General features: G+C 42.0%; 1 protein-coding gene across 1 annotated transcript; it reads left to right on the top strand.

Moving 5' to 3' along the window:
* The first annotated feature begins 5,145 nt into the window (after positions 1-5,145).
* Positions 5,146-18,892, top strand: kcnk2a (potassium channel, subfamily K, member 2a). The gene is made up of 9 exons (XM_030413709.1): positions 5,146-5,479; positions 6,614-6,720; positions 6,869-6,981; positions 8,616-8,706; positions 9,183-9,300; positions 10,557-10,717; positions 12,634-12,820; positions 12,972-13,111; positions 15,977-18,892. Coding segments are annotated over exons 1-9 (1,248 nt in total). The 5' UTR covers positions 5,146-5,478; the 3' UTR covers positions 16,307-18,892.
* The last annotated feature ends 4,777 nt before the right edge of the window (positions 18,893-23,669 follow it).

Raw genomic sequence — 23,669 nt, 5'->3', positions numbered from 1 at the left:
AAGCACTAATTCTGTTACAGTGGCTTCACAAACACGCACTCACACACGCACACACACACACGCACACACAGTCATTGTTACAGTTTCTCACCAAGTCAGGATGTTTCTCTTGCACACTGGCAACACATACTGTACTTGTGCACACACACGTACTCAAACTCACACACATACACACAGTGGGCAGTTCCGCTTCAGGGGTGCATAATTGCAGGCTTGTGTCTCGCCAGGACATGAGGTCCTGAGGACCTAGGGTCAGTTCTCCACAGGCATCTGAGGGGGCACCACAGTGTCAGGACCAATCACCTGTAGGAGCAACTCTGCTTCTTATATACGCATACATATACCTGCACATACATGTGTATACACACCTACAGAAGAGGGCAAATACAGACACACTCACACACACACACAAGTCACGTATAGATGCTCTAATAAGGGATTTAGAAATGGTGGGAAAATCTGTTGCAGTAATTAAATTGGTCATGTTGCCTTGCTAATGTCAGAAAAGGTCAGAAGGGCTCATGCTTGTTTTCCACATGAGGGTTTAGATTATGCGCACAGAAGATGAGCTCACATGTCAAAGCTCCATCTGATCAGATCTCATATAATGACTAGAAGTTATAAGTCAACTTTTCCAGCTGAGAATGTTGAGAAACAGGCTAAAGATAAATCCTGCGTGTGTCTGTAGAAATGAGAAAAACAGCTGCTAATAAAAGAGTTTAAACAGCTGCACACATGTTGCATGCAGACAGAAACTGGCTTGTCTTTGTTAATTTCCTAATTAAAGGTTGCAGTGATACCGTGAGCTTCATGATCCACAACATTTTTAAAACTAACAAAAACTGCTGAAAATACACTGTTTCTTGTATTCAAAGCAGCGGAGCGCGAATGAGTTTTTATTGGTTTCATTCCACAGCAGGAGAATGTTTGCGTTTGTATTGTTTTTAGCCTTCAGACAGAATGCATAACACAAATATCGAATGATGGGAAAATAAGCTCAAATGAGAGTTCTATATTTGGTCACTGCTGTGTTAATTGACTGTGACTAAGTATCAGCATCATTGATGATCATGCACCAGACTGACTGCTATCATTAAGCAATCAATTTCTAAAATGAGCACGAGACACTTCTCAGACACTGGCACGTAACACACAACTGAAATAATATTTCCATCAAGCATTTTTGTGAGCAGAGGACTCAGAGGACCACCCTGACAACGAGAACATGTGAAAATATGTCCAGAATAGATTCATTTGATTGGCAGAAAAGTGGATATGTATTTTTAACTACCTATTCTAAGACTGCAAATATGAGATAATGAGTTTACATGAGAGGTTAAAGTATCGGTGATGGCGACTCAAGAGCATGTGAGGCACGTCAGGACCTAGAAAACAACAGTGGCGTTGTTTGAACTGTCATTTCACATTTCCAACAACACTATATATGTTAATTTTCACTTAAACTTGATTTTCTGCTTTGAGTTTTTCATAGGAAACAGTTAAGATGCATTGTGGTTAAGATATGCGTCATGAGTGGCTATCAGTGCATTTTTACCTGCTCTCTGATCTCTGAAGGTTGTGTTTGAAAGCTGATGTTCATTCTGATGGATTGCACAACTCAACCCAACTTGGAAGGAGTTCTGATATCTGAAACAATGGTCAGCAAACGTTTCAGATATTCAGTTCCCTCTCAGGCTACTAGAGTAAGTTTGGCTTGATGAACTTGCCTTCAAATGCTCCCTAACAGGCTGCAATCACCTCAGATAACATTTCTCCAGAGCCGACGTCCACATCGATACACTTGCCAAGTGTGAAGTTGCCCTCTGATGAACAGTTGTGGAGAAAACACAACACTTGATAGTAGACATTTGACTTAAATCAAGTCACTTTTTCCTACCTGAGAAAGTTACATTTGACATCATGATGACATCATTGACCAACTTATCCAAACCTGTTAAAAAAGTATAACATTGAATTAAATTTGTATTATATTGATATTCAGTGAAATTAATGGAATCAAACAAAACTTGTTGAGTTGCAAGTCATCGAGCGGGTCTTTGTCTTAATGACTTGATCCACACTTCTGCCCAATAGGCTGCTACTGTATGTGAGCATGTGGCAGCGATACTCGAGGGATCGATGTTGATCGATGGGTGTTTTCTTTTTTTCTCATACAAACAACTTCACACTCAACAGTGCCCATCCTCCGGTCACCAGCCTTACGTCTGACAAGTATGGAGGAGATCTGATCAGCGATTTGAGATATTTGACTGACAGACAGACAGACAGACAGACAGACAGTAACTAATAAGGGGTTAATGTGCGACACACATCATATCTGCCCCCACACACACAGACACACACACACACACACACACACACACACACAGTCCCACACAGTATCTATCTTTAGCTGTATAAATAGGCGTGTAATTAACGTTTAGAAGTTGGAGTCGTGAGGTGAAAACACGAACATTTAAACTGCTATTAAGTTCTCATCATGGGGCCAAGAGATGGAGAGAAGAGGGAAGAGGGAGACGGATGGAGAGAGTGGGAGGGATCGAAAAGAAAAGAAAAGAAAAGAGAGCGCAGCAGCTGAGCACGAGAGATTGATGACACCTAAAGGCAAGTCGTTTTGGGAATGAGTGTGGAGTGAGTGTTTAAAAATACACAAGCTGTAATACATGCATGGAGGGGAATGACATTAATTAGCCTGTGAAAAGTAGACACACACACACACACACACACACACACACACACACACACACACAGACTGCAATCTTTAACTCAGCAGTAAGGTCTTGGTTTTAATGAGAGGGCCAAACTGGAGACTGATCCTCTGAACAGGCTCCAACAGCTGCCACCTGTGTTTCTTGTTGAAACCTACTTTGGAGCTGTAAGCTTACATTTATGGCCTTCTTTGGCATATTTGATCACTTCAGTGGATGAAAACGCCTGTCATCAACACAGCTTTTACCTTTCAATCATGCCTGTCTTCTCTTCTCTTCTCTTCTCTTCTCTTCTCTTCTCTTCTCTTCTCTTCTCTTCTCTTCTCTTCTCTTCTCTGGGTTCATAGTCTGGAGTTAAAGAGGTCATATTGTGCTAAATTTAAGGTTCATACTTTTATTTGGGGGTCCAAGTAAAAAAGTGTTTACATACTTTGATTTTCAAAAAACACATTATTTTTTCATATGGTGCATTACTGCAGCATCCCTTTTCACACTTTAATGCTCTGTTTTAGCTATAAATTGAGACATCTCGCTTCATTTCAATCTTTGGTGAGGGTTACACATGCGCATCACTTAACAAGCGGGATGTTGCCAATCAAGGTAGTGTGATCTAAAATAACACTTCTACACTAGCAGCAACTGTATGTCTGCTGACTGACCAGAGTGTATATATTGTATGATAGAAACATGAAAATATGTATCTATATAACCTGTTACATAGTGACACACATAAGTTACAGAAGTAAAGGCCGAACTCCAAACCAGGCATTTCAGGCAGTGCAGGAGCAGTTTTTTCTGTGGGAGAGAGTTACTCCCTTTACAGACCTTTTTACATGCAAAAAAAATGCTAATTGCTTCATTGCTAGTAACCCAATGAACGAAAGGCATAAACCCAAGAGCACAATATGACCTCTGTAAACTGTAGCCATGGTAATATAGGACAATATACTTGAGCAAATAAAATGTGTATGATTGCAGGGAATGAGTATGTTGATAAACCAGCTTTGTGTTCCCTCAGTGGATTTACAGTACATATATCGGTTAACTATTTAGAGAGCGTTTCCATTGTGTATGTCCTACAGTATAAACACACGTTGATTTGCAGTTTGTCAGTAAAATTGTAGCTTTACTGGCCTGAAGTCCATACAAAATGGTACAGATTATGAATAAAATATAGAAGTCATTCTAGTTGTATGTTCCATATAAAGAAACATTTCAGTCCTTGTGTTTCAGCCGGTATGTGGCCATCAGTGTTAGACATGTTTCAAACTAGCTTTGTGCTGTATGTCAGTGGTTCACTGGATCGATCTACAACTCAAGAAAGTTTGTGCAAATATCATGATACCTTTATCTTTCATGCCCTGCTCCTCCATCAACAACAACAACAACAACACCTGTGATGCTTTTGACACCTTGCGCAACGAGGGTCAATTACAGAGACTCACTGTAAGGTGAGTGATTTTCAATCCTGGTTGTTTCCCTGCTCCAACACACCTGATTCCGATGCATGGGTCATTATCAGACTTCAGCAGAACTTGATGACGAGCTGATTTTTTACCACTTTTTGCCACTTTTTACTGAGAAGATTCAGTCAGTATCTACTCATCCTCATGCAAAATGGAAAATAAAGTCATAAAATGCTTCTGTACAACATTGATTCTGAAGAGATGTTACATTCTTGATGCCCAGGTGAGCTCATACACCCACTTTGGACAGGGCATGTGCTAACTTTTTAGCGTAGTACTGTACTTTCTACAGTAATTTAAGCTTTAAAAAAGGTGTAAATAATATTTTCAGATCAATTTTGGATCTTGGGGCTTCTGCTGACTTGGACAAGCTCCACAGACCCATGTTATGCATCTTATCCAGTTGGGTTTTGTTACGTTTTAAAACAACTCTCCATGTTCTACAGTTATTTAGGAGTATGCTGCAACACTGTGATGCTCCAAAAATGTTATTGTTGTCTATAAAACATTGTCAAACTTTCGACTGGCATGAGGATAAGTTATGATTTTTCATCATTTTTGGGTGAACTTATCCTTTAAAAGGGCACTGTGTAGTTTTTGGAGAAGAAATTCAAACTCAGAGTTTTGATATTTACAACATGAATGAGATAATAAAACAAACTCAGAACTTTTTTTTTCTTACATAACTGTACTCAGAGGAAAATAAGGTCCTCAGAACACTAGATGAAGCTAGAAAGATGGCAGGGTCCGCCAAACATAAACAAAGTACAACAGTATGAAACTGTCTTTAGATGGGGACTCACTCATCAATCACCTCCCATGGCTCAGTGGACCACGGTTTGGGAACCACCTCCTGCACCTCCCCCCACTCCTCCTCTCTCCACCCCTCTCCTCCTCCTCCTCCTTCCTCTCGGTGTTATCCCGTCTCTCCACCGGTGCGCTCAAAAGCGAGAGCGCAGCCGGAGCGCAGTGGATGCTGGAGAGCCGATAGAGCAGGAGGACGCACACGGAGAGAGAAACGCTCTGTGGAAAAAAAAAAAGAAAAAAAAAAACCTCTTTGCAGTGGAGGCATAAAAACCAGCAAGCGAGGCGCTTTGTCAGTGTCCGATCAGCGGTCAGGGTTAGAGGAGAGGAGCAGAAGAAACACGGAGCGCCTGTTCATCCCCCCGCTTCAGCAGCGCCGGGAGGAGACACGCAGAGGAGGAAAGATTCCCCTAAACGCAGTGAGGGCGCCGGATGAGGAGAAGAGGAGAGCGGAGGGCATTGGATAGGCAACAACAAGGAGTGAGTACAACAAACCTCTTCATCATGTGGTGCAGCTGGGTGAACAGGTCTCAGAGCTCATCTGCTGTCTGCACTTTTAAAAAAACGCTTTATTTTTTAACGCAATCTATTAAAGGCATCTTCTTGAGGCGTACGCAAGTTGTTCCACTTGTCTCACCACTTCTTGGATGCAGAAGAGAGAGGGAGATTATCTTTGACACCAGCAGCACTGCCTCCTGCACAGCTGCACTCACTGCATGTTTGTTTCAATCCATTAAATATGTATTGAAGTAGAATACTTAAAGTTGTCGGACAACCTGCATAAGAGTTTCTCGAAAGCAGCTAAACATCAGGAGTTTCTGTAGTTACCCTCAGCTGTTCTTTTGTACTGGATGTAATGTTTTAAATTGATTGATTGATTTAAATGTAGAAATATGTTTAACTATGTGTAAAGCTCAGGATCAGTTGCTTTAAATTTCCCATAGTTTTAACTTTGTCACAAACTCTCTGCTGAAGCTGAGCAGGGATGTTTACTGAGACACTAAGAGTAAAGACAAAAGTAGATCATGTTTTTATTTTTAATATATATTTTCAACCTAAACTCTTACATATTGCCCCTTTGAGCTAACTGGACAAAGTGAGTACACTTGTAACATACCGCCGCCGTCTCCAATAAAATGTCTCTCGTCTCGGTCTGTTACTTGACACAAAATCAAAACTAAGCAACAGATATAAAACTGAGCACTCTCTAATCCAAGTAGAGTTTTATTTCTCTTTTCCTCATATCTGCTATATTTTTGATATCTGTCCCCTGACATGAAAGAGGCACACAACTTTCATGGAACCTTTTATTGTCAATACTTGCTGTATTGTACACACACACACACACACACACACACACACACACACGAACACACCGCAGCATGAACTGGAGAAAGTGCCTGAAGACTGAATGCGTGTGCTTAATTCATGCTTTCACCAGTGTCAGGATTTAAAGGCCGTTTAAAGGCCCTTTTGGTGATTTATTTATAAGGACTTCTAAAATTAGCAGCTAAATGTGTTTGACTGGAGCAAGAGAGCAGAGAGAGGGAGGAGAGAAAAGCGTGGGGGGAAAAAGTCTTATTGCCATTTTCTCTTTTTTTTCCCCCTTGACAGTGGCAGCTCCAGACTTATTGGACCCTAAATCCGCCACTCACAACACCAAGCCCCGCCTCTCCTTCTCCACAAAGCCAATCACACTGACTCCCCGGGAGGAGAGTGAGGTGAGGGAGGACCAGATTTTAAAAGTTGTTTCTTTACTTAATATTTCATGATATTATTCCACAGTGGGGAGAACAAAGCTATATATATGTTAGTTCAGGAGGATTGCTGTATGTATGAGAGTTGATTGATCAGCTGATGGTGTTGCAGGTGGTTGCCACAGTGATGAAATGGAAGACAGTGTCAGCCATCTTTTTCCTGGTGGTTCTGTACCTGGTGATGGGGGCAGCAGTCTTCAGATCCCTGGAGCAGCCTCATGAGAGGTGAGCAGGTTATGTTTTATGTCTGTCTGTCTGTCTGCCTTACTAACAGAGAGCCCTCCACCCATTTATCCACCCTCTGTTCACAATAACATGTGGAGTCCCCCAGGGCTTTATAATCGGGCCCCCATATTTTAATGTCTGCATGGTTTAAACCAGAATCCCGCAGGAGATTTCTCTCTCCATCTACACCAAAGACATCCAGATTTACTTGACTGATGCTGCATTCGATGACAATTTCAAACTCGACATTTTCTGACTCAAAGTCAAAGTCAGGGCAAACCTAGCCTGTATTTATGAAGAAGCAGTTGTCTGAGATGGGGAGGGGTAGGGTGTATTTGTAGAAGACAATATTTGCATGGAATATTTAGATTTGTCTCCAAGTATAAAGAAGTATTTTTTTGCCCTTTTATGGCTTTATTGATAGACCAGCTCAAGAGGTGACAGAACACAAGATGAGAGAGAGGGAGAGTCACACACAGCAAAGGGCTCCAGGCAGGGAGTTGAACCCAGGTCCGCTGCAGCGAGGACAAAGCCTCTGTACATGGGACACCCGCTCTACCAACTGAGCTAAACGGCACCCCAAAATTTGCAACTATACTGTAAATTTATAAAAGTAGGGAACTGATAACCTCAGAATTACCACAAGAAGTATATTATTATATTGAAGTTGTACAAGCTAAAATCACTCAACTTCACTGGGTGAATCCCAAAGTCACCTTCGTAAGATTTTACAGTGTTCCAGCTAATTTCCCTAAGAGGTGCTGATTGGTTGTTGAAAGAGGCAACATGCTGAGATGGTCAAGTTTACACTGCTGCACTGTAAAATGTGACAAAGTGAGTTTACCTAAAAAACTGTGCAAACTGATTACCTCAAGTAAAGAAGAATCATTTTAAGATGTTCAAACATTTGATTTCATACAACTTAAATTTAATAGATTACTTGGTAATTCTGAGGTACTAGGTTTCCTGACTTTTTGAAAGTAAAGTCAGCGTTTAAAATTTACAGTGTGCAACTTTCCCCTGCAACGTTCTAAAACAGTTCTGTCTTATTACAAATGTATAGTTTGAACTGGACTTAAAAGTGCAGAGAAATAACATGAATCTGTTACCTCATATGTTGCATTTCCTCCTCTTTTATATTATGTAAGGAGGCTGCACTGCTGAGGGTTCATTTGTGTGCCAAAGAGACATTATTTTGTTCGGGTCAGCCAAGTTTTTCACTAACTTTTAAAGTTGTGCACCTGGACTGCTTGGAGGTCTTAGTAGGAAATTTAGACTAGTAAATTCCAACATCCGACTTTGACTGTAATACACAAAAAACTTAAACTCCAATAGACAACGGCAGTGTGGAAGTACTGCGCCTGTTAGTCCCATTTCAATTTTTACAATGGCTTCAGTTTGAGAACAGAGTTTAAAGTCTGATAATCACTGAATGATTGAGAGCCATCACAAGCTGAGTATATTTCACACAGTTTAATCTATATCCGCACTTCTTTTTTTAGGAGACTGTGCTGGACAGTCATCAACAACACTAACTGTTATCTCTCTTGCAGTCCTTTTCAAATAAGTGTTTAGAAGTTAAGAAGCTGTCATTTCTCATCCTCATTAACTTCCTCTCTCGTGCTCCTTGACAGCGCCCAGCGTTTGGCCATCCTGACCCAGAAGCTGGAGTTCCTGTCCAGACACTCCTGTGTAAACCAGAGCCAGCTTGAGGAGCTTGTTAAGGTGAGACTGGTTTAAGTTATGAATGTGTTGCACACAGTTTTAACTCAGCAACAACAGTGGTTTCAGCACCACGGATAGCTCCTGGCTGCAGCCTGACTGGAGAAGAAGGAGTAAATGTTACCTTCTGTTCCTGATTCTAAACTATTGAACCCTGCTGGGGCTCTTACGTTCACCTTAATGTATTCTCCTTGACAGCTCCAGATTCCTCCCTCATCCACAGTCATCTAAGTTTGATATATTTCCATCTTTAATTCATAAGAGAGGAAAGTACACAAACACACTTTTTCTGTCTGCACCACTTCAGGAAATACATGTCTCAAAAGCACCTTCTTAAATTTTTGATAATAATATTATTTACAGCGGAGAGAGGCAGCAACCAAATATGTGTTTTTTAAGTGCCACATATTCATGCTTTGATAACTTTTGATGTGAAACATAATTTTTCACACAAATCTCTCTCCGTCTTTCCCCTCCAGCAAGTCGCGTCTGCGATCCGTTCAGGAGTGAACCCTGCAGGGACACTGACCAACCACAGCAGCCTGTGGGACCTGAGCTCTGCCTTTTTCTTCGCTGGGACTGTCATCACAACAATCGGTAGGACGCATGCACACTCAGCGTCTCTGGGTGTATTCAGACCATCAGTGGTTCAGACTGATTAAAGGAACTGTGCGGAACCTCTGTGTTGTGCTAGAAGAAAGACAAAGTCTACAGTGCTCAGAAAGAAAGAAGGAAGGGAGGAGAAATGTTGGCTACTGTTGCTCTCATCCTTTGGACTATCGTGGGAAAATTCAACCCGGGTCGTTCACAAAGAATTCCACAGTCCACCAGCTGTGAACGACCTAAAGCAGATCATCCACAGGCTTGTATAGACAACCAAGAGAGACGGGGAAGGTCAAATTTTTTGCATCATATTACAGTCAACAAATAAAAAGAGATAAATACGTGTACATTGACAGCATTAGTTACCTAGAGCCCTTTTAAAGAACTTCAACATGTAGTAGTTTATATGGTGACTGGCTTTTTGTGTTGGTTGAGCCCTGGCAGGTGTATCTGGTAAATTTCAAGTAAATGAATGTTTGATGTGTCCATTTACTCCTCTTAAAGAAACTGTTACAGTCGGTTATGCAACATGACTTCCTGCTGTGACAAGCAGAGAGGTCACTGATTCTATATCAAACTACTTTTCTGGGCTGTGTCCATGGGCTTAAATCATTGTGTGTGTGTGTGTGTGTGTGTGTGTGTGCATGTTTGCATGCGTGCGTGCATGCGTTTGTGTGTGTGTGTTTTAGAGACAGTCACTCAATTACATCCATTAGCAGGAGCATTGCTGTTGAAGCTGTTACTTCAGAGGTTCAATCAGATGGTACAATGTAAAACTCATCTAACACACTTACAATCACAGGTACACAAGAAGTGATTCATCTCACCTGTTGCTTTCAATATGGTTTAGCCAACACAGTCACCACAGTAACTGTTCCTGCAAATCATGGAAATGTTAAAACTTTTGTTAAAACTTTTGCTCTTGTGAGGTTTAGGCATAAGCACCAGTTGGTTAGGGTTAGGAAAAGCTCATCGTTTAGAATAGAATACCTGTTTTGGTTGCCACAAATAGGGCTGGAAATCACCCCGAGATCTTCTTGACAATATCCAGTGGTTTCACACTGCTGGCTTGGCGGCCATCTCACCTTTAGATCCACCATCACCTCCTGATATGAAAAATATGTAATGCACACATGAAGGACATATACAAGTCTATGACACAAACAGATGTGAACGTATCGTCTGGGCTGGGCTTAGCATGAAAAGTTGATACCTTTCTAAGTCTCTTTTACCTCCTGACCTCTCTGCAGGTTTTGGGAACACGTCCCCCCACACAGAAGGTGGAAGGATCTTCTGCATCGTCTATGCGCTGCTCGGGATACCTCTGTTCGGCTTCCTCTTGGCAGGTGTAGGGGATCAGCTCGGCACCATATTCGGCAAGGGCATCGCCCGAGTGGAGAGAATGTTTGTGGTAAGTCCGGAGTAACACACACAAACACGTCCTGTAGAGTGGATGAACACACATACTGTACTTTCACAATGTGAGTTTGTAAAAGTTTATTGTCTGCGGGGGTCGATTCTATTTATAGGCTATCCTGCATAATTTACATTGAAGCACTCTCCACAGTTTTCTCACCCACACCAGCTCTTTTAGATCATATTTACCGAGTCCAACAGCTGATTTAACAAGCATGCTGGGCTCTGATGTGTCACACTGTTAGAAAAATGCAGTATAATACCATAAGGGGGTCAGGTGGACTCTGTACCTCAGACATGTGTCCTTTTTTGAAGCTTTTATTACAAAGACCTGGCAGTGCCATAGTTTCCTACATTTACTGTTTCTGCTGCATGAGTCGTAACAGTGACAGTGTGAATTAATCCCAGATGTAAAATAGTAAAGGATCAGATTCTCTGAAGGCTGTGCCAATCATTAGCCCTAAAAGTTTTGTTTTTTTAAGTTTTTAAAGTCGGAGTTGCTGTTGTGAATAATTTACCTTCAAGTCTCAAATGAAATGAGCAGAAGTCTGAGTGTAGAATTATTTGCTCCCCCTGCTGCTGTCAGGGCACCCGAGGGACTCAGTAATGAATATTATGATTCAGGCTGAGGACAAAGGACATTGTGTTAGTGTGTGTTTGCCTTATTGCTCTGTGCCCAGATTGTGTGAGACAGCAGCATTATCCTCAGTGAATACTGCCAGTGTCTTTCCTTTTCTACTGCACCCAGGGGACCCATTCATGGAACAATGTTATTACTGCTTAAACAGCGTCACGCTGTATCAGTTATTCTCAGTCGGTCCGTCACTTCATTGCAGACTGAATTATCTCAACAACATTTAAATATATATTGCCAAGAAGTTTTTTTCCGACAGTCATGTTTCCTCAGGGACAAATTGTACTTGCTCTGGTGATACGCAGCACCAACTTGAGTGTGACATTTGGTTTTGAGTGAAATGTCTCAATAACAACAACTAGATGGATTGTATAAAATTTGTCCAGTTTAGGCTTAATTGTGATAACTTTGTTCATCCTCCGATTTGTCATCTAAAACCATCATCAATACTATCATTTATGAGTAAATACCTGCAAAACTCATATTCCCATCATTCTCTGCTTTACTTCATGTTCATAGCAAATGTTAGCGTGTTCACAGGCTTAACAAGGATGGAGAACATGTTTAACGTTATATCTGCTAAACACTATATCACTATCACTAATGTCAGTCTACCTTAAAACAGACTGTGGGTATAAGCCTGCTATTGGCCGACTATTTCAGGCAGCATTCTCTCCCATTCTGTCTATCTAGCTGTCCCCGTCGCTACAGGAAACACCATCAACATCCATGCTAGCAACCCACACACTGAAAACAGCAAGTTACTCAAACACTAACCTGTTCACTGACAGTACAAACACAAACAAACTAGCAGCTGTTTCTTTTGCCAGGATTTTGCCACTTCAATACCAGGGCTCGCCTCGGAACTTGCCAAACAAGTTCCCCTTGACACTATTCCGGGGCACCATCACAGGGGCCACTGAAGAGATGAAACATTTTTTATACGCAGTCTGATCTGATTGGACAGCTCACACATGCCTGAGCCAGCCCCCTTGACAACAACAGAGCAGCTGTGCTAAATCAATTCTTAGGTAACTAAGAAGCTGCAAGGCATAAACAATGCAAATGTGTGACATGGTGATGTAGTGTGATGTCACAAAGTCACAGAATTAAATGCTTAATACTGACGAGTTGTTTCAGGAGCAGTGGGGAGCTCCGGTCGGTGTGGACTTTGAGCTTATTCATTTTCAAGATCTTTTACATGCATACAAAACTGAATTGAAATTCACTGTTCATATTATTAATTGTCTTTGCTTCTCTCTCTGTCTCCCCTGCAGCACTGGGACATCAGTCAGACTAAGATCCGTGTCATCTCCACTCTGCTGTTTGTGTTGTTCGGCTGCCTGCTGTTTGTGGCGCTCCCGGCGGCCATCTTTAAACACATCGAGGGTTGGTCTGCGCTGGAGTCCCTTTACTTCGTGGTCATCACTCTGACCACCATAGGATTTGGAGACTTTGTGGCAGGTACGAACACAAAGCCAGTGACTGAATGACAACACAACTCTATTGAATCCTGTTTGTCTCTCTGCATCATGCCTGTATATTCATCAGGTAGACTGTTTCTCCTGGATGTATCACAGTCTTTGTCTCTGTCTGCCTCTGTCTCTGTGTCCAGGTGGTTCAGAAATAGAGTACTTAGATTACTATAAACCAGTTGTATGGTTCTGGATTCTCGTGGGACTAGCCTACTTTGCTGCCATCCTCAGCATGATAGGAGACTGGCTCAGAGTCATCTCAAAGAGGACAAAAGAAGAGGTATGAGACTGCTGGTTTCATTTACTCCTCCATTTATGTCTTCTGCACCTCCTGTCTGTCACTTTTTATTTATTTTTCCCTCCACACACAGTTCATCTGTTGATCTATACTCCAACTTCTCCGTCTCTTTGTCTCTTTCCTTCCGTCCCTTTTTGAGCACAGTGACGCGCAGGTTATCCAAGCTAGTCGGTAACAGCGACACGTTCCCGCCTCAACTTTTGCCCTCTGCTTAACTTCATTTCAGTGATAAGACTGTTTGCTAATCTCATCGTCTGTCTGCCATCCAAATACATAACCACAGTCAGAGCCTGTTACTGTGAGCATTTCCAGAGGGAAAACGAAAGAGGTGATCTGTAGAATATGTGATGAGGTCCTTAAATGTGTCTGGAGCTGTCTGCGCTCTAAATATAACACAGGTTATGTAAATAAAAAAATAACGTCTGGGAATTTTCTCAGGGGCCTTTAATTGAAAAGCCTGGAGGTTCGGTTGCTGTAATTGGATTTCAGTGGTGTGAGTGAGTTTTGGTGATACAGTAGGTGATTCTGAATAAAGAGTCGGTCACGCCACTGAGCCAGTTCATAATCATCAATCATTTCTATTATCATGACAATCATTAATAAAGAGTGAATTTAGTTATTATACTGACAATAAAATGTTGAATATTCAATTTACTAAGCATTGTAGCAAAGTTGCAACTGATGTTTAAGATCATTTGTAATTGTTAGTAAATACTGTAGTTCATCTATAAACATTATTTAGATATTTAGAAAGTTAAATCTAATATTTATGGACCTTTAAAATTACTTAAAAATGGTTTAAAAGCATCCTCCAGTGAAATAAAGATTAGCTAAGTTTGATGAATTCATCATTTGTTAATAATGGCTATTTTAAAGTGTTGCCGCATATTCTATTATAAGAGATTTTGGGAGAAAGACTTGTATCCATGTTTTACAGACATTGTGGGGACTCGCCTTCCTAAAGCCTTACACAAGTCCCCACAACATAAATCATTACATTTTAGGGGTTTAGTTTAGGGATGGGGTTAAAGTATTTCTCAGTGACAGTGCGTATTAATGAATGTTACTGTAAATATCTCAGAAGTTCTCATCTGTATTTGATAGCTTGTAATCCATGTTTGTAACTGGACCTGATGTGAACTTGTACAGCGTTTCATGAGCTGCTCTGATTGAAAAGGCTGACTGGCCGAAAGCAGATTTTCTAATGGGGAATCATGTAGTTTTCTTGAGTGACTCCTCGTGTAATCTGATTTGTATTTACTCGTTGCCTAACAATAGAACTGAGCGGGGGAGGAGCCATGCCATGAATCATTTTATAGATGAGACATGCAGCATACTAGCATGCTGTTATGCTTAGGTTACGTCTACGTAATGTCCCCAGAAGGGATCTAAACATGAATATGTGTGTGTGAATGCTCCCCTGTGGGTTCTCATGCTGAAGTCCTGCTGTGATATCATCTTGTGTGTGTATGTGCTACTATCATGAGGCGCTGTGTGGAGAGCGTATTGTGTTGTTTTTGACTGAGAACAGACTAACTTTAAGGCTTTGAAGGAAGCAAACTGAAACACGTTGGTGTCCCAGTAAGACAGAGAAATATCTTGATTATAAAAAGGTTTTGTTATTTTGTGTTTTCAGTTTAACTTGTCTGCTCTGACTGAAAACAGAAGCAACAATCAGAAACTTGTTTGTTTTCATTTGTAGTAACTGGCCTGTGCTGCTATTAAGTTTTATAACGTTGTGTACAATGAAGAACTGTCTGTTCTTAACATGGCGCCTTAATTCGGCAGTTACTCATTCTAGAAAATGTTTCACTGTCCCAGCAAATTATTAAGCAGTGTTTTTCTTGTGTCACAGTAGTTATATTGAGTAAAATTCTCTGAGATGTAGCAGAGTAAAACTATTCATATAATTCAATGGACATCTCACAAATGTGATTATAAATTCCGTCAGTTCTTGGAGAATATAACTCTCTTTTTTACCCTTTTATAATAAAATATTTTAGATCTGGAAGTCAGATAATAAATGAGTCAGTGTCTGCAGCTTAATGACTAATTTTGCTGTAACATTATGCTCCGTTCCAGCAGAAATATAGATGTAGATCACCATTTTGATATCTAAAAGTGCACTCAGCTGTGTGTGTGAGTCACATTTCCACAGCTGATTAATCGGACTCTGTGCAGTCCTATGTAGTTGAAAATACATTTCTTTAATGTAATTGAGTTAACTTCCTGTTCAGTGACGCCGTCCCTCTCCATGTCACTCTGTCTCTCTCTTAAAGGCTAAACACGACACACAAGTATGCGATGAGTACTCACCGTCTCTACATGAAGTTCTTACGGTTCTCTAGACCATTAAAGGAACATAATGTGGATTTCTTTCTCTTTGTTCATGTTGTGGAGAAAAAGGAAAATAAGAACGGTCCAACTTGAACATCATAGAAGGGATTATGTGATATGGAAACTGTTGGATATCAGAGTCCTTGAATATCTTGAGTATTAGAGTTTGTGATGGAAAGTTTCAATTGAGCTTCAAGTGGATGTTCATTTTCATGTTGTACTGAACTGACTAATCTATTAGCTGCCCATAGGGTGTCTGGAAAGGACAGTACACTAGTGCAGACCACTGTTGTTAATAGCCTGCCTCACACAAAACCACCACAAAGCCCCTTTAAAGGTCCACATGTACTCTTCTACTCTATTTATCCTCTTCTGTATTTCTCTCTATCATGCGTCATTTCATTTTAACTGTTTACCTGACACTGACATCAGTAACAGACATTATATACCTGCCGTCATGTGCATTCATCCGTACCATCTACTCACCTCACTCTGACTCTCTCCTCGCAGGTAGGAGAGATCCGAGCTCACGCTGCAGAGTGGACGGCCAACGTCTCAGCAGAGTTCAAAGAGACTCGTCGACGTGTCAGCGTCGAGATCTACGATAAATTCCAGCGTGCCGCCTCCATTAAACGCAAACTGTCCACAGATCTGGGATTCAGCCCTAACCCTGAACTCACTCTGCCCAAGAGGACCACTTTCAGCGACGAACGGGAGAAGATCGAGAGGGAGGCCGGGATGCAGGGCCTGTCAACACCTCTGGCTAGAAACGGCGGTTTGTTCATGAACGGTTTGGACCCAGAGAGAGGGGACATCTCAGTCATCGAACACCTCAAGTAGAAAGGAAGGTTGGCCAACACCTTTTTAAGATCTTTCTGAGGCAGGCCCATCTTTCCACTTCTACAGAGATGTACTCAAGAATGTTTTCATGGATTTTCCACAACGGGACACTTTTCTCTCACTTCACGCCGCTCTGAAACAGAGAAGAAGAACACAGAACACAAGTTGATCTTGTTGAAACTTGCCGCAGCTGGGTGTTCGTCAACTAAATCTCACCCAGATCTTGGAATAAAGCAAAGTTTTTCATAGATGACAATTTGCTCTCTGCAATGGATAACAGAAGTTTCCAACATACTGTCTCCATAAGATTATAGTATTTGGTGACAGTCTGAAAGTCAGATGAATGCCCAAGATGCCTGTCTGTTTGCATTACACTGATATATTACACTTTAACAATTTAGGATACATTTTTGATACACAGCTTTATATCTTATGAACTAGGTTGTTTTGGTTTCTTGGCATTTTTCTTTCTTTATTGAGAAAAAGTGGTATGAAATGCAACAATGGTCCCTGGTTGATATCAAAACCACGGACTGCTAAGTTACATTGTGTGTGCCATGTTTCCAAATGACATGATAAGCGATGTATTGTATGTTTCTGGAGGGATGTGATGATGTCAGAGGAGGATGTCTGGACTACAAAGATGATGGCAGAGTCAGACGTTGTGTCAAATGACTGCAGAATGTAAAGATGGTCAGAAGGTGTCAGATGAAGGTGAACTTTTAGGGCAAGTTATTTTTTTTGTATGTGGTTTCACGTAATCTAAAGATTACAATCATCACCACAAACCACTGTAATAGTAAAAAGAAAAAGCAGTAATGTAACGCATACATTTGTTTGATTTACTTTTGGTTGTGTTTTCCTCAAAACTTTATGTACATGTAATGTAGGTTACTGTTCATATTTCTACATTTATTTTAATTAGTTTCTCTTGCTGTTTACAGGTACGCTTTGATTATTTTCTTTTTATCAGAAAATGCAACTTACTTTTCTACCTTTCAAACATGATATTGATGAACTAAAGAGTTCTTTATGTCTCTATCTTGCCTTTAAACTGGAGGCCAGTGATCCGTGGTTTCACATCAGTTTGGTTTTCGCCCCCAAATCTTCTCAGTTTAAGAGACGAGGAAGACGGCAGATGCAGTTCAAAGTGTGTCTCTCTGACTTTGGATGTAGAAAATATGGCTGTGCCTTAAATTCTTTACTTTGCCAAACCAAGAATAAGCACAACACACGGAGAGGTTGACAACTAACTGAACAAGTTATTAATACTTATAACTGTATGTATCAGTAAAACTTTTGTGAGTAAAATGAGATGTTTTATAAGTCCAGCGCTGTTGGTTCATATGATAAATGAGTTCTGCACACTCCTGATGTGCTGCTGGCCTTGATCCACACGTTGCCGTGTTCATCCAATGGGTTTTTATAGTAATATACCTGATGTGGCTCAGTGGATTAGGTAAAGAATGTTCTAGGCTTGACTGTTTTATCTGTTTCCGTGGCTGGCAGCAGAAAATGTTCACATGGTTCTGGTGCAGCGCATTTTAATCACTTGTAAGCATCACATCGGCTTCTGATACATTTTGTTTGCAATTCCAGCAGATGTTTCTGTTGCTGACCGACCCAGAGCTGCTATAAGTCACAGTGAACTGTGTATCTGAGTGGTGCTAAGTGACAATCAGACAAATGTATCTGATCTGCATTGAATCTCTGGTTTAATCAGTTTACTGTGGATGTGTATGACCTGCTAAGAGTGTGAGAAAAATTGTTTACATTGTCGCCATTTGATTGGAGCATTTGCACATTACAGGTCATGAAAGTTTCAGTGTTAATAACAATGTCCAGCTTTCACACATACACACATACACACGCGCACGCGCATGCACGCACACGCACGCACACACACACCACACAACAAGGGTTTTCTTCCAAGTGTGTACGCCTGCCGTTGAAAATGCACTTTGATTAAACAGCCTTTGAACGTACCAACGTGCTCTAGCTTCAGCAGCTGACCAGTCCATCCAATCTGAAAGGCTTCGATTTTGTGGTTATGTGGCATTAATGACATCTACACGGTTTAACACACAGACTTCTCTTCTTTAACGATCCGAGCAAGAGAACTTAACCCTTAGACTATCACCCACGTACATGAGCAGTTTATATCTGGTGGCTAGATTAGACTGACAACAACCTAGTGAATGTTGTGACAAAGAAAGGTAGAAATAAGTCTGATTTAGATGACATAGATGTTTTGACTGTTACTGCAGCAGTCTGCACGGTTCAGTACTAACACTGAATAGAAACAGTAGGGGCCTGACGCTGTCTAGTGGCTGGTTGGTCTTCCTTTGCCTTCTCTCTTTGCTGTTCAAGTTGTATGAGGCTGTCACACAAACACCTTATTAAGCTGAGCTGAAGTGAAACTAACTCTTTCTTGTTTTCTGCTAACGTGCAAGATATGTTAATGCTTTTTAATGACGACGATCGTGAAAACTGTATTTTTCTAAACTGTATGTTTGTACTCATAGTTTCTACACTAATGTGAGTCTGGAAAGACACGCTGTCATAATAACGTCTGTAGAGCTGATCTAATGGACCTTCAAGTTCAATGTAACAAAGATTTTTGTACAATGTATGACTTGAAAATATAAAAGATTTCAATAATTCCTCTGTTTGCTGTCTTATTTAACGGTTGATGCTGGTGCAGGACGTTGAGAAGAACATGTGCAAGAAATGTTTAAACTCTGTAGTTGTTTAGTTAAATTAGACCAAAGCAGCTTCTACGCTACTCAAATATTGCAGTGTGTACAATTGTGAATGGACGAGTGGCTACCTAGTGTATAAATATTAGGTTTTCTAATTGGATTTAAAGAATTGGATTGGATGCTGTCAGGGACCAAGCAGTAAGGAACAGAACACAGGAACAATTTCTCAGAAAAAGTGGGTTTTTATTTTACCCAAAAAAACAGCAAAATCAAACTTACAGCTTAACTCAACATGTGGGCCCCTAAAAGAGGTCAACTTAATATAACTACAAATAAACTGGCAAACAATAAGGTGCAACTGAATCAACAGACCTCCCTTAATAAGACACAAAGGGACCTTAAATACTGGCTTGGGCCAACCAAATAAACCACAAGGGGATGAACAAAATGGGCAACACACTAAACTAATACGAAACACAAATAACTAAACCCCAAATCCCCCCATGACATCACATCAGGTGGTTTGGTCCAGTTCAGCTGATGGAAGTATAGAGGTGCTGCTTGCCCTTGGCCTCACCTTTTGTTCTCAGAGTCACCACCCCACCAGCCAGGTAACTCAGAAAGAAGAAATAATTATTAACACAATGCTTAAATCATACAGTAATAATGTGCGCACTTAATTCAAACAATGTAAGATTAAACAAAATAAACTATTACAAATCTCAATGATACAAATTGTTTAACTGAAACTAAATCAACTTATAGAGAATGATTAAATGACTGAGGGTGTGGGCAGACATTACCCATGTGTGGCTGCAGCCATCACACACTCCCCCCCTTCAGGACCCTCGCTGGAACAGCGAGAGAGGTAGTCAGCAGTGAGGTTGTCCTTCCCGGGGATGTGCTGAATGATGAATCTGTAAGGTTGAAGAGCCAGATACCAGCGTGTATTCCGTCCATTTGTGTCTCTCATTCTCTCCATCCACTGAAGTGCCTTATGGTCCGTCTCCAGGGTAAACTCTCTTCCCAGCAGGTAATATCGGAAGGAGTCCAGGGCCCACTTGATGGCCAGTGCCTCCTTCTCCACCGTTGAATACCGAACCTCTCTAGAAAAGAGCTTTCGGCTGATGTAAGCGACTGGGTGCTGGTCTCCCTGTGGTCCCTAGAGTAAGACAGCTCCCAGACCTCGATCAGAAGCATCAGTTTGAAGAATGAAATGTTCATTAAAATTTGGGCTATATAAAACAAGTCGCTTACTTAGTGCCTGTCGGACGTCATCAAAAGCTGCCTCTGCCTCCTCTGTCCACTGGATCTGGTTGGGACTCCGAGATCCTGTCAGGTCTGTGAGAGGCGCTGCTCGGGTGGAGAACTGTGGTATGAAGCGGTGATAGAAGCCTGCCATGCCCAAAAAAGAATGGAGCGGCTTCCTTGTTTGTGGCAAGGGACAGGATTCAATGGCCTGGATCTTAATGACCTGAGGACGTATCACTCCATTGCCGATGACGTGGCCCAGGTACTCTGTCTCCGCAGCAGCAAAGACGCACTTTGATGGGTTGATAGTCAGCCCGGCAGCGTGGAGACGATCCAAGACAGCCCGCAGATGTTCCATGTGCTCCACCCAGGTGTTACTGTAAATTACAATGTCATCAAGATATGCTGCAGCACAACTAGAAACATCACACAGTACCTGGTCCATGAGTCTCTGGAAAGTTGCTGGGGCACCGTGAAGTCCAAATGGCATGACTGTAAACTGGAAGAGCCCCCAAGGTGTCCTGAAGGCTGTCAGCTCCCGGGAACGCTCAGTGAGAGGAACCTGCCAATAACCCTTGCAGAGGTCTATTGTGGTCAAGTATTCTGCTTTACCTAATCTCTCAAGCAGGTCATCAATTCTTGGTGTAGGATAGGAATCAAACTGAGAAATGGTATTCAGGTACCTGAAGTCAATGCAGAATCGTATGCTTCCATCCATCTTTGGGACCAGAACCACTGGGTTACACCATTCACTCTTAGAGGCTTCAATGATTCCCAGTGACAGCATCAGGTCCGTCTCCTTTCTCAGTGATACCAGCAGGCGCTCAGGGATCCTGTAACTCATCCTTCTTACAGAAGCACCATCTCTCACAACAATGTCATGTTCAACAACATTTGTCCTCCCCGGTGTCTCCTGGAAAATTTCTGAATTGCAGATAGATCTCACCTGAAGCTGTTGATCTTCTGTGAGGCGGCTAAGGTGCGGGCCTTCAGGATTACCAGAGGGAGGCAAGTATTGCTCATCCACCTCCTCTTCCTCCAGCACTTCTTCAGCATCACTTCTGCTTTCCTCTCAGGTCGCTGCACCCATTCCTTCAGGAGATTAATATGTAGAACCTTACTGGAGCGAGACTTTCCCGGGGTTGATATCTGGTATGTGGTTGGCCCCAACTTCCTCTAGATTTCAAAGGGACCTTGCCACTTGGCCAGCAGTTTGCTGTCATCGCTGGGGAGGAGCATGAGCACTTTCTGTCCTGGATCAAAGGACCTTAGCTTGGGCTGACCCATCATACCAAGCCTTCTGTTGCTCCTGGGCCTCCATCATGTGTGACTGGGCAAGCTCACTCATTTTGTCCAAGCGTTCTCTCATCTGAATCACATGGGAAACAATATTAACAGATCCCCCCTCTTCCTTGTCCCCCTCCCAGATCTCTCTCAGCAGTGCTAAAGGTCCCCTAACTTGATGTCCATACAAAAGTTCAAAAGGAGAGAAACCGGTAAAGGAATGGGGTACTTCCCTGTATGCAAAGAGGAGGTAGGGCAGCCATTGATCCCAGTCTGTTGCACTGTCATTCACAAACTTCCGCAGCATCTGTTTCAGGGTCTGGTTAAAGCGCTCTGTTAAGCCATCTGTTTGAGGATGGAACGGTGTGGTCCTTATGCTCCTGATACCGAGTAATTGGTACACCTGCTTCAGCAGCGTAGACATAAAATTAGTTCCTTGATCAGTCAAGATTTCACGGGGGAACCCAACCCTGGAGAAAAACTGCACCAAACAGAGGGCCACTGATTTCGCTTTGATGGATTTTAGAGGAAAAACTTCAGGGTACTTTGTAGCATAGTCCGTTATGACCAGCATGTAACGGTTTCCTGCCTTGCATCTCTCCACAGGGCCGACAATGTCCATTCCAATGCGCTCAAATGGGATACCAATAATGGGAAGCGGTTGGAGTGGAGCTCTGGAGGGTGTTTTAGCAGACGTCATTTGATGCTGAGGGCAACTTTTACAAAATTGAGCTACATCTCTATGTAGGCCAGGCCAGTGAAAATGATGTTTGATGCGAGCTATGGTTTTATGCTTACCTAGATGGCCAGCCCAGGGAACAGAGTGTCCCAAGGTGAGTATGGCATCTCTAGCTGCTGGTGGAACCACTAGCTGCAACACTGACCCTTTTTGACGATAGAGCATGTCATTTTTCAGGATGTACTCATCTTGGTGTAAGGCCAACTCAGCTCCAGGTTCTTTCTCAGCCTTCTGGAAAAGAGACACTAAAGATGGATCATTATTTTGCATTTCAATAATGTTTTCTGGCACTTTAAAACCCAGTGGTAGATCCGGCTCAGTGTTGGTTGATGGCATCACCACTGTTTTGTGGAATTTCTCCTGCCTTTTCTGACTGCAGGTTTTCCGAGTCTTCCCGGGTGTGGTCTCCAACTCCTCATTAAAGAAAGGCAGGGCACTGAGGATTTCATTGGACTCTGTGTGTTGTTTAGCCCTCATTCTGGTGACAACAGTATTTCATTTTCGACTATGTTCAGACTTCAACAAATCAAAAAGAAGTGGTAGGTCTCTTCCTAGTACAGCATCAAATGGCAAATTATCAACAACCCCAATATTCAGAAGATAAGCTTGACCATCGATCTTAATATACACATCAGCCGTTGGATAAGGCTTCTCATCTCAGTGAACACAACAAATAGGGATGGTTTCACGGTTACTGATGATGTGAGGTGGAACCAACTTCCTGTGGACCAGTGTCTGATCGCTCCCAGAGTCAAGCAGAGCCCTTAAAGAAATTCCATTAACTTCAATGCTTTTCATTTTAACAGACTGGTCATTTTCTTGCTCAATTTCAGCATGAAGGCATGGTACAAAGCACATTTGTGTCATTTTAACTGAGTTTTGGGAGCACATGGGATTTGTATGGCCTTCGCGTCCACAGAGATAACAGATTGGCTTCTTACTTGAGTGTTTGATTGGCCGGCTAGCCGGCTGGTTCTCTTCTATTGGGGGCTTACCGAAACCGGCCGATGCTTCAGGGTGGTAATGTTGAGCTGGTTTTCGGTTGTCTTTGGTTCTCCATGTGTTGTTACTCCATGGTTGCCCTTTTTTCCTTGCAGCCACAAAGACATCCGCCAGCTCAGCGGCCTTCATTGCAGATCCTGGGGCATGCTCTTTGATCCAAACCTGCAACTCAGGGGACAACATCCTCAAGTATTGCTCCAAGATCATCATTTCACTTATTTCTTGGACTGTTTTACCTTTAGGCTGTACCCATTTTCCATACAACTCCTTGACTCTTGCATACAGTTCTTTTGGGCTCTCATTAAGATCAACATCAAGGGAGCGAAATCTCTGTCTGTAAGTCTCAGGGTTAATATCATACTTGGCAAAGATGGCTGCTTTCACC

The sequence above is a fragment of the Sparus aurata genome, chromosome 4, assembly GCF_900880675.1.
Source record: "Sparus aurata chromosome 4, fSpaAur1.1, whole genome shotgun sequence".
NCBI lineage: Eukaryota > Metazoa > Chordata > Actinopteri > Spariformes > Sparidae > Sparus > Sparus aurata.
Note: the sequence above shows the minus strand (reverse complement) of the source record. Positions and strands in the feature narration are given on the sequence as shown.

Coding starts and splice junctions, on each gene's coding strand:
- kcnk2a (XM_030413709.1), top strand. Junction 6,721..6,868: donor CTCCCCGGGAGGAGAGTGAG/GTGAGGGAGGAC, acceptor ATGGTGTTGCAG/GTGGTTGCCACAGTGATGAA. Junction 9,301..10,556: donor GACTGTCATCACAACAATCG/GTAGGACGCATG, acceptor ACCTCTCTGCAG/GTTTTGGGAACACGTCCCCC.